General features: G+C 29.8%; 1 protein-coding gene across 1 annotated transcript; it reads left to right on the top strand.

Annotated features, from left to right (window-relative positions):
* The first annotated feature begins 3,322 nt into the window (after positions 1 to 3,322).
* LOC132945647 (uncharacterized) lies at positions 3,323 to 12,464 on the top strand. Its single transcript, XM_061015417.1, has 6 exons — positions 3,323 to 3,395; positions 8,986 to 8,994; positions 9,464 to 9,490; positions 10,376 to 10,417; positions 10,645 to 10,833; positions 12,409 to 12,464. The coding sequence occupies exons 1-6, from the start codon at positions 3,323 to 3,325 to the stop codon at positions 12,462 to 12,464; spliced, it is 396 nt and encodes a 131-aa protein (XP_060871400.1).
* Positions 12,465 to 13,854: the final 1,390 nt, after the last annotated feature.

Consider the following 13,854-nt stretch of genomic DNA (forward strand, 5'->3'; position numbering starts at 1 on the left):
ATTAAAATACCATTCTAACACCAAACGAAGAGAGGAAGTAAATATTACTCAGGCTAAAATAGGCCTCTCACATTTAACACATACTGATCTCATCAGCAATATGTCAATAACGGTATACAGATTTAATGTACATTTGTTTATATTAATTTAATGTAGGCTAAAAACCTTTGTTGTTGAAACCCTAGTAAATTTATAAAAAAAAAGGACAAATTGCAGGTAGCTGGAAACCCGTGGGCCGCTGTGCCGCATAATATGTATAATAATATAATATTTAGGTATACAATTTACACGTTTATTTTAAGAGGACGCCACACCGGTCATTTTCAGCGGTAAAAACACGTCCACGGAAAACAAACAAAACGGCATCAAAAAGTGGTTGTAGAGTAAAAATACTTATTATGAAACTTATAGAAAACAATATTTCGAAGGGAACCTCATCTGTGTTTTTTGAAATATTAACTATTAAAAAAGTTACAGTTATTTAAAAAATTAAAAAAAAAAGGGTTTTTGTGCCTTTAATATCTAGCTTTGTATTTAGATTAATACAAAACCCCAATGAAGTTCCCTCCAAAATATTGTTTTCTATAAAATTTATTATAGGTATTTTTACTCTAAAACCACTTTTTAATGGTTTTTCGTTTGTTTTTCGACAGCATGTTTACGTCGTTAGATTTGACTTTTCATTGTCATCATGTGCTGCCACCTGCCTGCCGTTGTGACGGCGGCCGCGAATTCCCCCACTACGCCTATAAGCTAACTGTCTTGTGCGGACTTGGGTGGGTTATCGGCGACGACAGACGCTTCCGAGAAATAGATTGTGCGCCGATTATAAACCTTACTATTATTATAGTAATATGGGTTATTGACATTATAGAAATGGCAATAACAAATAAATACAATTATTATAATCAAGCAATCGGTAATCATAGACGGCATTCCATCACTGACCGACTGACCGACTTGATTTGTGTTCAATCATTTTTATAATATAATTACCATAGAAGTAATCTGGGGGGACAAGGTGTTTTACCAAAGTTTGCCCCCAAAAATTTACCCCAGATTACGCTTATGTTTATACTACAGACATTCTAATATTTTCAGACAGTAGGTACATCAAACTTCAAAGTATGCATAGTTTTTCTAGCAATAATAAATTCTAGTAGGTACTTAATCATATAAAATAAATATCTCGTATTGATCTACATAATACATGCTATAAATTATAATGGTATAAGGCTGTAAATGTAAAAAATATCTTGAATCAATATTCAAATTTATTAAAACAATTATTATAATAATATAAGTATTCTGTATGAGGTATGACTATTGTGGCTTATGACTACCCCAAAATAATGAGTTATAACTTATAAATATACACACCGTACTTCTTATTAGTGATTACGAATTAGGAGAGCGGAAGTAATAATATCAGACTACTAATAGCTGTATTTCCAGAAATGTGAATGAAAATTAAAAATAAATAATCAAGTATAGGTAATTATTACTATAACTATTGTAATACTCGAATTATCATAAAGTAAACTCTGAAAAATAACTATTCCTTCTGGATGATTCGACGTGATCACATCAGTTAATTCAGTTTTTGTAACTTTTTTCCACTTGTTTCCGTTCGTTATATTGTTTATAATACAGTTTTTTTATTTAATTTTATTATAGGTATTATACCTAGATGATATTTAAATGAGTAATATTTCAATAAATACAAAACAAGCTATGTTTTAATACAGATTCTACGTTATTTATATTGCTACATATATTAAAGGAGTGAATTACATTATAAAATATAATCGTTAATTCATGGTTACTCGAGGGTATTTAAAATGCCGAGTATAGCGTGTTAGTACATTAGAAATATATAGGTCGTCGGCCTAAATACGCATATGCTACTGTCGTCAACTACATTTGACGCGTAATGCTCAACACGACGGTCTTTAGAATAATAATGTGCGTCTCCCGCGACTACGACGCGAGGACCCCGTCACGGAGATAATGGGCGTGGTTACGGCCTGCCGCGACGGCGATGATATGGCGAACAACGCCATCTCTGGAGCGTTGCACGCGTACAGGTTTTGGTGTGACATCCTCTTAACTAATAATAACTAATTATTTATTAACTTTATATCGGACTGAAATTATACATAAAACCTTTTCTGAGATGTACTCTTTAATTAAAAAAAAACTGCACAAGTTTAATAAGTAGGTTCGGAGTTTATCCTGAGCATACAAACAAATGCTATCATTTTATATATTAGTATAGATTATATAATCATAATGTATTATAGATATATTTATAACAGTGTTTCAATAATGCGTGTGAAAATCATTATCTAGGTCGAATTACGTGTATAATTTTATCGACGCTGGGCATTAACGAGTTAAAAAGTTTATTTTATTTTAACTTTATAACTTAACTAATTACTTTTGGCTTTTTATCAACTTAACTGTATTTCTTCTAACTACATTTCTTTTTTAATTAACCTGCAATTAACGAATTAAATTTTTCGTTTTAAGAAGTAAGTTAAGTTAATTTATTTTGTTTTTAATTTAATTTTTTACATTTTTTTCACTAATTCAGTCTCTATTTCGTTTACATGTCAAAAAATATTTAACGTGAATTGTTTAAAGTAAAAAAGTAAAAAAGAATACTGAAATGTACAGTAGTTTTACACTTAGAGATGGGCATGAAATATTTCTCCAGCCACACAACATTTTGTTGAATTTTTCCAAAAACCATTATCACACAATTAATTCTAAAAATGTTCACGAATTCCAAACTAATTAATGGCAAAAAAAAAATGATTTTCCAACTTTGGGGGTGAATAAAAGTAGTAAACGTAGTACCTACTTGCCTACTCCTAGTGTAATATGAGTTTTCTTAAAGGTATTAAATTAATAAAAGGTGATTAAATATGATTGAAATTTAATTTTAAAGCATAACTATACATTCAAACGTTTATTTTTAACAATTAATCATTTTAATAAAATATGGTATGTAAGAAATGGAAGCCTAAACTGGATGTTTAACTTAAATATGTTTTTATGATTTATTATACCCCGCAAGATGACGTATACATAAAAATAAAAATACAATTATTTTCATATGGATGTTAAGCAAACATTTATGAACACTTTGTATGAAATGTTTATTTAGCTGTTTAGTTGTTATAATGCATTAACACCTAAGTAAACAGACACTTCTTTGGAGTTTATAATATTCTAAATTAAGAATGTAACCACATTACATACATCCATTGCCAAGCAAAGTTTATAGTCAGTCCTTGTAGTTATTTAAAGAATAAGAATGATTTCATATAAAACTTTAATAGCATTAATAGTGCTTTTTGATATAACATGCTGTTTCAATTATCGGAAAGGTAACAACTAACAAGTATTTTATAATTATACGTTAAAAAATAAAAAATTTACCTATAGTTATTGATAACCATGACACTAATATTATAGTAATATTATACTATGTACTTTGTACTTACCTATTTTAAAACGAATAGTTTATCTAATAGTTCATATTATCCAACGGTATAATATTTGTACATGGAAATATTATTTTTGTAATTAACTACATATATTTTATACAAAACTTTGAAGAATGAAAATGATAAAAATGTGTATGATGTTGATAGTTTGTTTTAATTACCATTTACCTTATATACTTTTAGATTCTGAGCGTAGCGATGAATGTATTGATCTTACAATGGTGTTTATTATTTTTAAATTTTAAAAATTTGTATTTTTGTACACGATAAGTAATAGAAATTATTCTTCGATTTTCAACTTCAGTATCTTATTCGATGGGAAATTGAATCTGGTTGGTGGTGCATTGGGGAAGTCAACATTTTTATATATTCCCATATTCCCAATAGTGTTAAAAAGCGCCAAGAAAAACAAAAAAAAATTTTAAAAACCGGGAATTTTTCCGCTAATTGGTTTTCGACAAATTCAATTTTGGTTTTTGGCGTTACTCTAAAACAAATGACTGTAGATAATTTAAATTTGCACTGGTTGTTAATATTGATATTTTCTATACACGAAACAATTTCCATAATATTTGGATTTGTTTTGAACAGTTTACTGACGAATATTTTAGTTTTTTTTTCTATGAATGTCAATTAAACTATATTTGTTGGGTAAAAAAACTTGACAATTTAATACAAGACTATTAATATACCTATTGTCACAATGCCATTTAAAAAATTTAAAAATCCATAGTCACAATTTTTTTTAAAAGCATTTAAAGCTTAAAAATTCTTTTAAAAAAAATTCTTTTTTAACTCTTTTACTTCTCCAAACGTACGAAAACATTTACACAATGAACTGCTCCAAACGAATTATTGAAATATCATTTTCCGGTAACCGTACAATTTTAGAAAACCAATATTTTAAACTTAATTAATTAGAACACATAATCTCAAAATTAAAATAAAAATATATATTTATACGTCGAAAATATAAAATAAAAAAAAACAAAAATTTACTTCTACATAGCATAAATAGTGAAGCAGTGAAAAGGTTTTGGGCACGATTAATGCCTGGCGGGAGTCCTATACTCCATGTCATGAGAGAAGTAACCCGTTTCTCGACATGTTCCCAACCAAATCGCGGTCAAATCCGCGCATCCCCCGCCTTTTTGACATGTCAACATTGCATGATCATGACAGTAAACGGTAGGGCACGTTATATAGTAATTCTATTAGCATGTATCATGTTGTTAAGTGGGGGAAACGGGGCCTCTGAACGGTCGCTGTCGTCAGTGTGCATGCGCGTAGCGGGTTACTTCTCTCGTGGCCCGGAGTATAGTAAATAGTAGTATCTCATAGCCCATAGGTAGGTTAGGTTAGTATCTCATAAGTCATAATATTCGTCGCTTCAAAAAATGTAATTTAAAAGGAGCAGTTGTATCTACGAATATCCTCTTGAAAGTGTTTGGAACCCAGATTAGCTCCAGCAATATAAGTTCAAAGTGGTTCTGATGGCTCTGGCAGTGGTGACAAAGTGACTTTTCTATTTGTGCAACACATGCTAGTCGTCTCTTTTTGAAACAGTAAAGCACTACAATAAAAAAGGTGGAAAAGTGGCTACCGCTCTGCTGTACAGTAGTTATCGATACTCCAGTTGTTGTAATAAGTGTGTTATATTTGAATTCAATGATAAATTAATGTGTACTAAAAACGATACTTAGCGAAGCCGTTGTGTTAACCCCTGAATAATAAATATTTTTTTTATAATTTTAATATCGCATTTCATTGGAATTATTGTAAAATGTAGAGTGTGTTGGATCACGCTGCGACAGTAGGATTTGCTGATCAAGGGTTCTTGTGTATGACACAGGGCACCGTTGCCACAGCACACAGGGAAGTCATCAGTCTGTCGTAGTGTTAGAGTGTTAGATCAACAATTTGTAGCTAAACTTATACATTTTTACAACCAATTTTACAATAAATACCTAAATTGTTTAAGTATTTAATTGGTGGTTACCTACGTTTTTATTTGTGTTGTTTGTAAAATCCATAACATTTTTGGTGGCAGTGGTCGGATTACGAGAATTCCAGTGTTACGCTTAAGTTATCTAATTTTTTTTTTTTTATTATTGACCATGCACTGAGTCTGTGTAAATTATATACAACTCACAGAAAATGTAGACACTCCAGATTATCAAGGTTCTACATTTCTACGGAAACTTCCAGAAACAACAAAAATAATATTTTTGTTACGGTGGCATGTTCTTGTGCGTGGCATTGGTGTGCCGCCTGAAAGAAACATCTGCTATCGAACCAGTGAAATCAACGGTATACATATCAACATCGATATTCACAATCAATATCGATAGTTACAATCAGTATCGATAACCCTAATCAACATTTATATTAATACTGATAAGAGTAATCAACAAGGATGTGGTGGACGGGCCACATAAGACTCTGCGCCCGGGCGCAGAGCGCACTCTGGTGGTTCATCCCAACGGGCTCGGGTAGTAACGACTAAACTTCGGGTCACTTCGCCCGATCCTACCCAGTCACGACACCGGTGAACTATCATGTTGTATATAATGAAGCCACGAACACCAGACCAACGTCCCACAGACGACGGTCAGTCTAATCTTTTGCCCACCAAAAGGAAAAACAAAATTGATAACAGTGTTAACAACAACAATCAACAATAACCGAACAATTGTTGAAACTCACTACCTACAGTAGTGGTCCCCGCGCCAGCTGTTTTAAGACAAGTGAACTTATTCAATAAGAACTGTCGAAAAGGAATTATGTCGTTTACAGTTCGTTATATTGACAACGAGTAACAGAATATATTCTAACATACTAACAATTTAAATTATCTATTGCAATTTTTTTCATTAATGAAAATAGTGATAACTGTAGAAGTTTTTCATAATAGAGACCACTATTTCTTAATATTTATTCGATGAGTGATATGGAAGATAATAATTCCCTCACTCCTGATTCGAAGAATAGTCTTGATAATCCTATCCCCACTCCGCATGTTTTTCTTCCAGTTACATTTCCAAATCCACAGATATTCCTGGCATTGAACGACTCTTTGCAAACATTTTGGTTTATAACCTGTTTATTTATCAGACACTTCAGGTCATAGGCTGCAGGAAGACATTGCTACAAAACGATAACCAAACATTACCTACCATAAATAGAGTACTTTTTCATACAAACACACTTTCCATACAAATATTTTAGATCTGACCATCGAAATGGACAATTACGGAACTATACTAGAACTAAGTAATCTTGAGACGGAAAACTTTCAATTGTCGGAAAATCCAGGCACGAACACCCCATCACAGAGCGAACCACAAGAACTTTGATCACAATTAAGGAAATGTGGGGCAAATTAAGAGGACCTTGAGTTGTTTTTAGAATAATGCGAATTTGCAATTATGTGCAAAATCGAGAAAACCAAGCAGTGGCTACTCCAAGGCATTATTATTTACGAGGAGAGCCTGGGTCAAAGTTAAATTTTGTTCGATGCAGTCATGGAGTGCATCAAAAGAAACTTTAAAAACTTCATTGGATCCTCAACATACAAACACCCACTTCTACTTGGAACTCGATTGGAAAAGGATATCATGACGTATTCTGCTAGTAGGTATAGAGTCCTTGCAAACCATTATCTTGGAGGAAGAAAATAGCAGAAAATCATCGGAGGTAGATACAGTATTAGAAAACAGCTTAAAAGCACAGACTATACAGTTTTTCATTGAAGATCTCGGAAAAATTAAGGATTTTATAAAAGATCCAAACCTTCTGACGAAAAAATTCAAGCTGCGAGAGAAGAAGAGAGATTAGATGGGACTCAGAGAGTCAAAACAATTCTATGAAGGAAATAGAAAAATCAGTATAAAAACCCCAGCACGAAATGTTTTTACTGTGGTATAATGGGACATTGGCCCGATAATGTATGTCTCAAACCAATACAACGAAGTCATCATCTAAAACATCACCAAGCATTGTCCTAGGGCATCTGTGAGCATAATTACTTGCTGTGTAAAGACATATCTCAACTATTGATTATTTGGAGGCGATAGTGTGCCGTTTTGAGAATCGGATGATATTATAAGGTAACCAATGGGTCTTATCAGAGACGGATTTATATATCATTATTCTGATACATTGGATGGCGATATATTAATTAATATTTATTATTTACATGAAAAAGGACGGGGTAAACTCAATATCTTATGCTTAATGTATACTAACTTTTATAATATAATTGCCAGCGAAGTAAAAACAATATAACGTTACACGTCTGCGACGGCTTAGGTGGACTGCGATCTGCATGCACGGCTACATATTACAATTGCAATGATAGCATCAGGAAGTGTTACGAAGAGTGTACGAAGAAATACATTAACAGTGTGTCTCGCAATGACGAGCTTTTCCTTGCGTACACCTCGTGTCGGGTATACACGGAAATTGTGAAGCGGACGAAGTATACGTCGGCAAATAATACTCGCGATACGATGGTTACTGGTATATACATATGTACAACGACGAATAGTTAAAAGAAAAAAAAAACGAGAGCATACACACTCACACAGATTTTAATGTACTTAAGCAAAAGCACAAAAAAAAAAACAATAATAATGCATAAACAACGCTCGCGCTATCAGCCCGTGACCGTGTGACGTCTGGTGAACTACGCAGCGGATGCCCGAGGGCCATACCGTCTGGTGCAGCGTATGCAGATCTATCGTTATTGCAAGTTGCGTGTCGCTGCAACACTTGCAGATATGTACTGTAAAAAATCGGGCTGTACAAAAGAATAATGCAGACAATTTAAATACCTAAATCTAAAGCAATCGGGTGACTCTAATAAAGCATCAACTCAAAATACAAAAAAAACTCTTCCCTGTCAGTAGCCGACGGCGGGTGCCCAGCGGAAAACTTCGAACTAGCTTATAATATCTAATGATATAAATATAATTGAAAAGGGTCCAGTAGTTTTTTAGTCATTAGCTAAGAAACAGACAAACATCCTATATAAGCACATCATTAATGTAGTATATACATTATACATAATATTATGATGTATGTAATTCGTCAATTTTAAATATCAAATAACTTATTAAATGCAATATTGTTTTATTATTTAGAACGCAAGGGTAAGAGACTTTATAAATTATATTATAGTTACTGCATTTTACAACTTGTTTTTATACCATAACCATAGGTAAGTGATTCAAATGTGTGTAGGAATACCTTTATGATGTTTTAATTATAACTTATTGTTTCATTTTGAACTAAAAAATATCTATATTTTATCTATCTATTTGTAATGTATTATTTAAATGTGTAATATAATGTAAGTATGTAGTACCTATGATATTACTAATAGAGTAATATCCAATCAATGACATTTGTAAATTTTAACTATTGAGTAATTTATCAAATTTTATCATATTTTTATTTTATTTTTTAGAATGCAGAAGTAAGGACCTTTAAATTAGTAAACTATGTAGTTAATACGTTTCACAATATATTTATATCATAATAAATAACATAACGATGATAAAAGGACTAAAATGTATGACGTACTAGGCATAACTTTATGAAAAATATACATATAGTACACCCTTATGATATTTAAAATATTATTTATAATAATAAGATTTATTTTGTACCAAAATATAACTATCGGTTGGTATTCATTCGCTTCTTATGTACCTATTTCCTAGGTAATCACCTTTTTCTCATAAACAAGCCAGTTGCTTCTAAAAACATCATGTGGTAGTGACTTGAGTTATGAGAATTTAGTTAGAATTAACATGAACTATCTATTTTTATGTTTATTTTTTATTTGATTATAATAATTGTCATATACTCATAATATATTATTTCTTTAAACAAATTGTATAATTGCTAATATTAGATTTTTAATTTTGGAAAATGACGAACAGAAATTTTAAAGAAAGTTGGGTTTCGGCGTAAGTATACGATTGTCATTTAGGGTATCAACAACTGTTGGTATACCGGTTTATTAATATTATACATTATTAGATTACATTTTTAACAATTATTTTTATACATAACCAGATTAAATATGTAAAACTATTATAGGATGATTCATTAAGCGTAAAACACTCATTATATCAAAAAGTATTAATGTTTTTGAAAATATTTTTTTATATAGTTTCAAGTGGTTAAAAAAACAACGTATTTATTAAAAAGTCACATTTTTAAATATTTTTTATCCTTACATTTTTTAATTTTTTTTCCTTTTTTGAATGACAACATAGATTTTTAATTTAATTTTCCAAAGCAGAATATTTTTCTAAGTATTTTCATACATACAAATCGAATTTAGGACGAATAGTTTATGAGTTATAACTTATAAGTATTTAGAGTTTAGATGGGCGGAGTGGAGTAGTATGGGGCTACCCCGCAAAATGTTTGTCCACTACTCCGCTTGTCTAAACTTTAAATACTTATAACTCATAAACTACTCGTCCTAAATTCGATTTTTATGTATCAAAATACTTAGAAAAATATTCTGCTTTGGAAAATTAAATTAAAAATCTATGTTGTCGTTAAAAAAAGTAAAAACTTAAAAAAATATAAGGATAAAAAATATTTAAAAATATAATTTTTTTAATGAAAACGTTGTTTTTTAAACAACTTGAAACTATTTACAAAAACATTAATACTTTTTGAGATAATGAGTGTTTTACGCTTAATAAATCACCCTGTATAACACCAGTATACTGTTATATTGTGTCAAATTCCCATAAATTTTAAATATTTTAAACCATCGATGAATCTGTGTTTGACATAACTGAGTAATATACATGCATATGATATATTGTTTATAGATCATTTTCCATTTTATAATGTAAATTTTTTACTGCAATTTGGTAAGTAATTTAAAGTGGTAATAGTCTATAAAAGAATACTAGGCATTTGTTTTTATATAAAATACAGAGTCTGTTACATTATTGATAATCAACCTCAATCGTATGTGTTAACATACCAATGTGCATATTTATTATATGATATTCCTTTTAAACTTTTTTTTTTTCATTAATTGTGTGGAAATTCACATTTGCGGATGATCATTAATATGAAAAATTGGATATTCAAGATAACGAAACGGAATATATAAAGCACGTGAATAGAATGATTAAAATGGATTGTCATACTAAAATGACTTTACCCAAAAAAACTGTTGATTTAACATTGGGTACTCAAGAGGATCTGACATCTACAAGTCCTGAAGACAAAAAGATTGACACCCCGAAAAATAATAATGAGAATTTACCTGAACATTTTAGTAAATACATTTTTATCTATAAAAAAAAATTCTATGATGGATAAGATTGAATCACTTTCATGAACGTATTGAGCCGTCGATCAGCGTCTGACCCCCGGTGATTGTTATGCGTTTTGTTATTGGTTGACAATAAAATTATCAACGGTAGCCAATGATCATTGGTACTGGCCTTCGTCGCTGCTGCCACGGTGTTTATACATGAAATGATGATGGGGAGGGGAGGTATTTTGTGGTAGGAATGAGTTTTGGTCAGCCATGTGATTCAATCTTATCCTAAAATAGAGTGTAATAAACAGCTATTATACAGTCTCATTTAACATAAGACTGTTAAATTTATTATTAATAGAACTTTTTTAAACTAAAATATGGGTAACAATCAGTCTTTAGAGTTTATTAATTCTCTACATAAATATTATAACTTTAACAAATAAAAAACAATAACTTTTTTTTTTTAGTATAAAAATCAATTTAATTTTGACTAAAAATAAATGTACATTACAATTTCACCAAATTGGAACATTCAAATGATTATTCTAACGGAGACTATTAATCCGAATCGAACATTCTATCATTATTTTCATTTTGATCTACCAAATTATTTTATATATTTTTAGATTAATTTATGTTTGCCGTAATTTGTTTTCATGTGCAATATCACATTCATATGTAGGGAATACGTCTTATTGTTGTAATTTCGTTTTGTTTTTTTTTTTTAAATAAATTCTGGAGAACGTAGGTTGGGTTGTAGGTAGGTACCTATCAACTTCTCTTTGTGCCACCTTACATGGCTGGAGTTAATAAATCTGTCACTGCTACTCTTCACAAGAAGTTACATTATTCTAAAAGCTTCTAGGTAAGTACCTATAATGTTTGTATTGTAATATGTTCAGGATGATTTTAGGCTTTCACTATTTTTTCCAAGTGTAGTTTCTAATTACAAAAATCATAAATAAATTCAAAATCGTGGATAGGCCGATCCAACCAGTTTATTGAATATACAACTACCTATACCATCCCTCGCTAAAATTGTATTTGATATTTAAATAATGGATGTCTATATTACAATCAATACTGATGATGATTGCATGCAGTTGATCTCAATTTTTGAACAATCGAATGTTATCTTATTTTTTTAAATATATTTCCCAGTTCATTTTCTCCGTACAAATTGTCATTTTATGCAAATCAATCAATAGACAATACACAGTATCCATTTACCACATTATTAGGTACATATAGAAATCTTTTTCATTTCATTTTTTAATTTGGATGATTAATTTTTATGTGTGATAAATGCTAACTAAAATTTTTCAATATTTAACCAATACGATTTTTGCCAGTTAAAAAAAACACTACAGCTAGCAAATCCATATCCGATCTGCAGTTCGTCAATCTTTTTTTAAAAAACTCATTAATAATATAATATATAATATACCAACGATACGAAATACTACAATATTTAAAAAATTATTATATAGTAAGTTAAAACGACTAATCATTTTTAAACGTTATAGAATATAGTTTATAGTATTAGTTTATTTTATTATTTATGTAATATTAAAATCTTGCCGGCAGGTTATTTAATTGAATTTTATTCAGAAATCTCTGGAAGAAATAATAATTGTAAGTAATATCTAAAAATTAATATTTTTTTATAATTACGTATATAACTGGTTTATAGAATTTGTCCTAAATGTGCTGTATTTTTATATTTATAATGTGTCATGTGAAAAGGCAACCTAACCTCATAACATATTCTTTAATACATTTATTAGTTTTAGAACAATTTATACCGACACCACTAGAACATTGTACTTCATCGAGTGAGTAATAGTATAAATATGTACAGTATGTAGTATGTCCATACAATCAATTACAATTATAATATAATTGTTAATTAATATAATATTTTCCAAAATAATATTATATACCTACTGAAGAATGGTAGGTATGCACTATGCATAGTTTTGTCACTACGGTTTATACTTTTATACTTTTTCTAACTACCTTAGAAGAAAAATCACTATTTTTAATTTAAATAACAAATTTATCTAAATAAGAAATACAATTGTGACAAAATATTTCCAACTAGGTATTCTAAGAATAACAGCTTTTGGGGAACCACATATTCAATTTGCAAATTTGGGGTCTGAGAATCAAAGTTGAGAATTGTAGCTTATATTTTAATTCCAATACGAGTTATCGGAGATTGTGTGAGGAAAATCTGGTTTGATCGGGCAAAGGTATATTTCGTACAGCAGGGCACCAATACTATAAAATCTAAAATTTGGGGAATTATTTTTGATAATTGTTATAATCTAATAACTAAACATAAATAATGTATAATATCATTAAAATAATAAACTGTTTTAAAATTTCAGTAAACAAACGTAAGTAAGCATAAAATTCATAATATATTAATTTTTAATATATTACAATTTATAAGTACAAGAAAATATATTCATTGTAATTCGATCGAACAAATTGCTTGTGTTTAAAGGAGTTTATTTAAATTATATGCTTGTTATAATATACTTGTTTATATATAACACAATGCATTCCACATTCTTTTAAGATCTAAAATTTGAATGATTACATGTGATAAGTCTAATAACTAAACATTAAAATTCCATAAAAATAATAAACTATCTTATAATTTCAGATAATAAATGTAAGTAAACATAATAATCGTATATTAGTTCTTAATAAATTTTAATTTATCAATAAAAGACAATGTATTAATTTTAATTTGAACGAAATTCTTGTACCTATTTAAAGAAGTTTGTTAATGATATGCATATTATACAAAATCGTGAGTTCGGAACCAAATGGTGCTAAATTGATTTTTCTGAAAATCCACTTTTTGATACATACAGGTTTAAAGATTAATGCTCTATAATCCAAGCTCACATTTAACCTTGTAGGTCCATTATTTTAAGAGTCATCCAGAACCAAAAGGTGCTAAATCGATAAAATTTACACATCAGTCATGTGATAGCAATCTAAATTGCACCTTTTGGT

The sequence above is a fragment of the Metopolophium dirhodum genome, chromosome 5, assembly GCF_019925205.1.
Source record: "Metopolophium dirhodum isolate CAU chromosome 5, ASM1992520v1, whole genome shotgun sequence".
In the NCBI taxonomy this organism is placed as follows: domain Eukaryota; kingdom Metazoa; phylum Arthropoda; class Insecta; order Hemiptera; family Aphididae; genus Metopolophium; species Metopolophium dirhodum.

What these genes read in the sequence shown, in the direction of transcription:
- LOC132945647 (XM_061015417.1), top strand. Translation starts at nt 3,323, where the DNA reads ATGATTTCATATAAAACTTTAATAGCATTAATAGTGCTTTTTGATATA. An exon ending in AAAGAAAGTTGGGTTTCGGC is followed by an intron (nt 9,491 to 10,375) that starts GTAAGTATACGA and finishes TATTGTTTATAG; the next exon opens with ATCATTTTCCATTTTATAAT. An exon ending in AAATTTTTTACTGCAATTTG is followed by an intron (nt 10,418 to 10,644) that starts GTAAGTAATTTA and finishes TGGATATTCAAG; the next exon opens with ATAACGAAACGGAATATATA.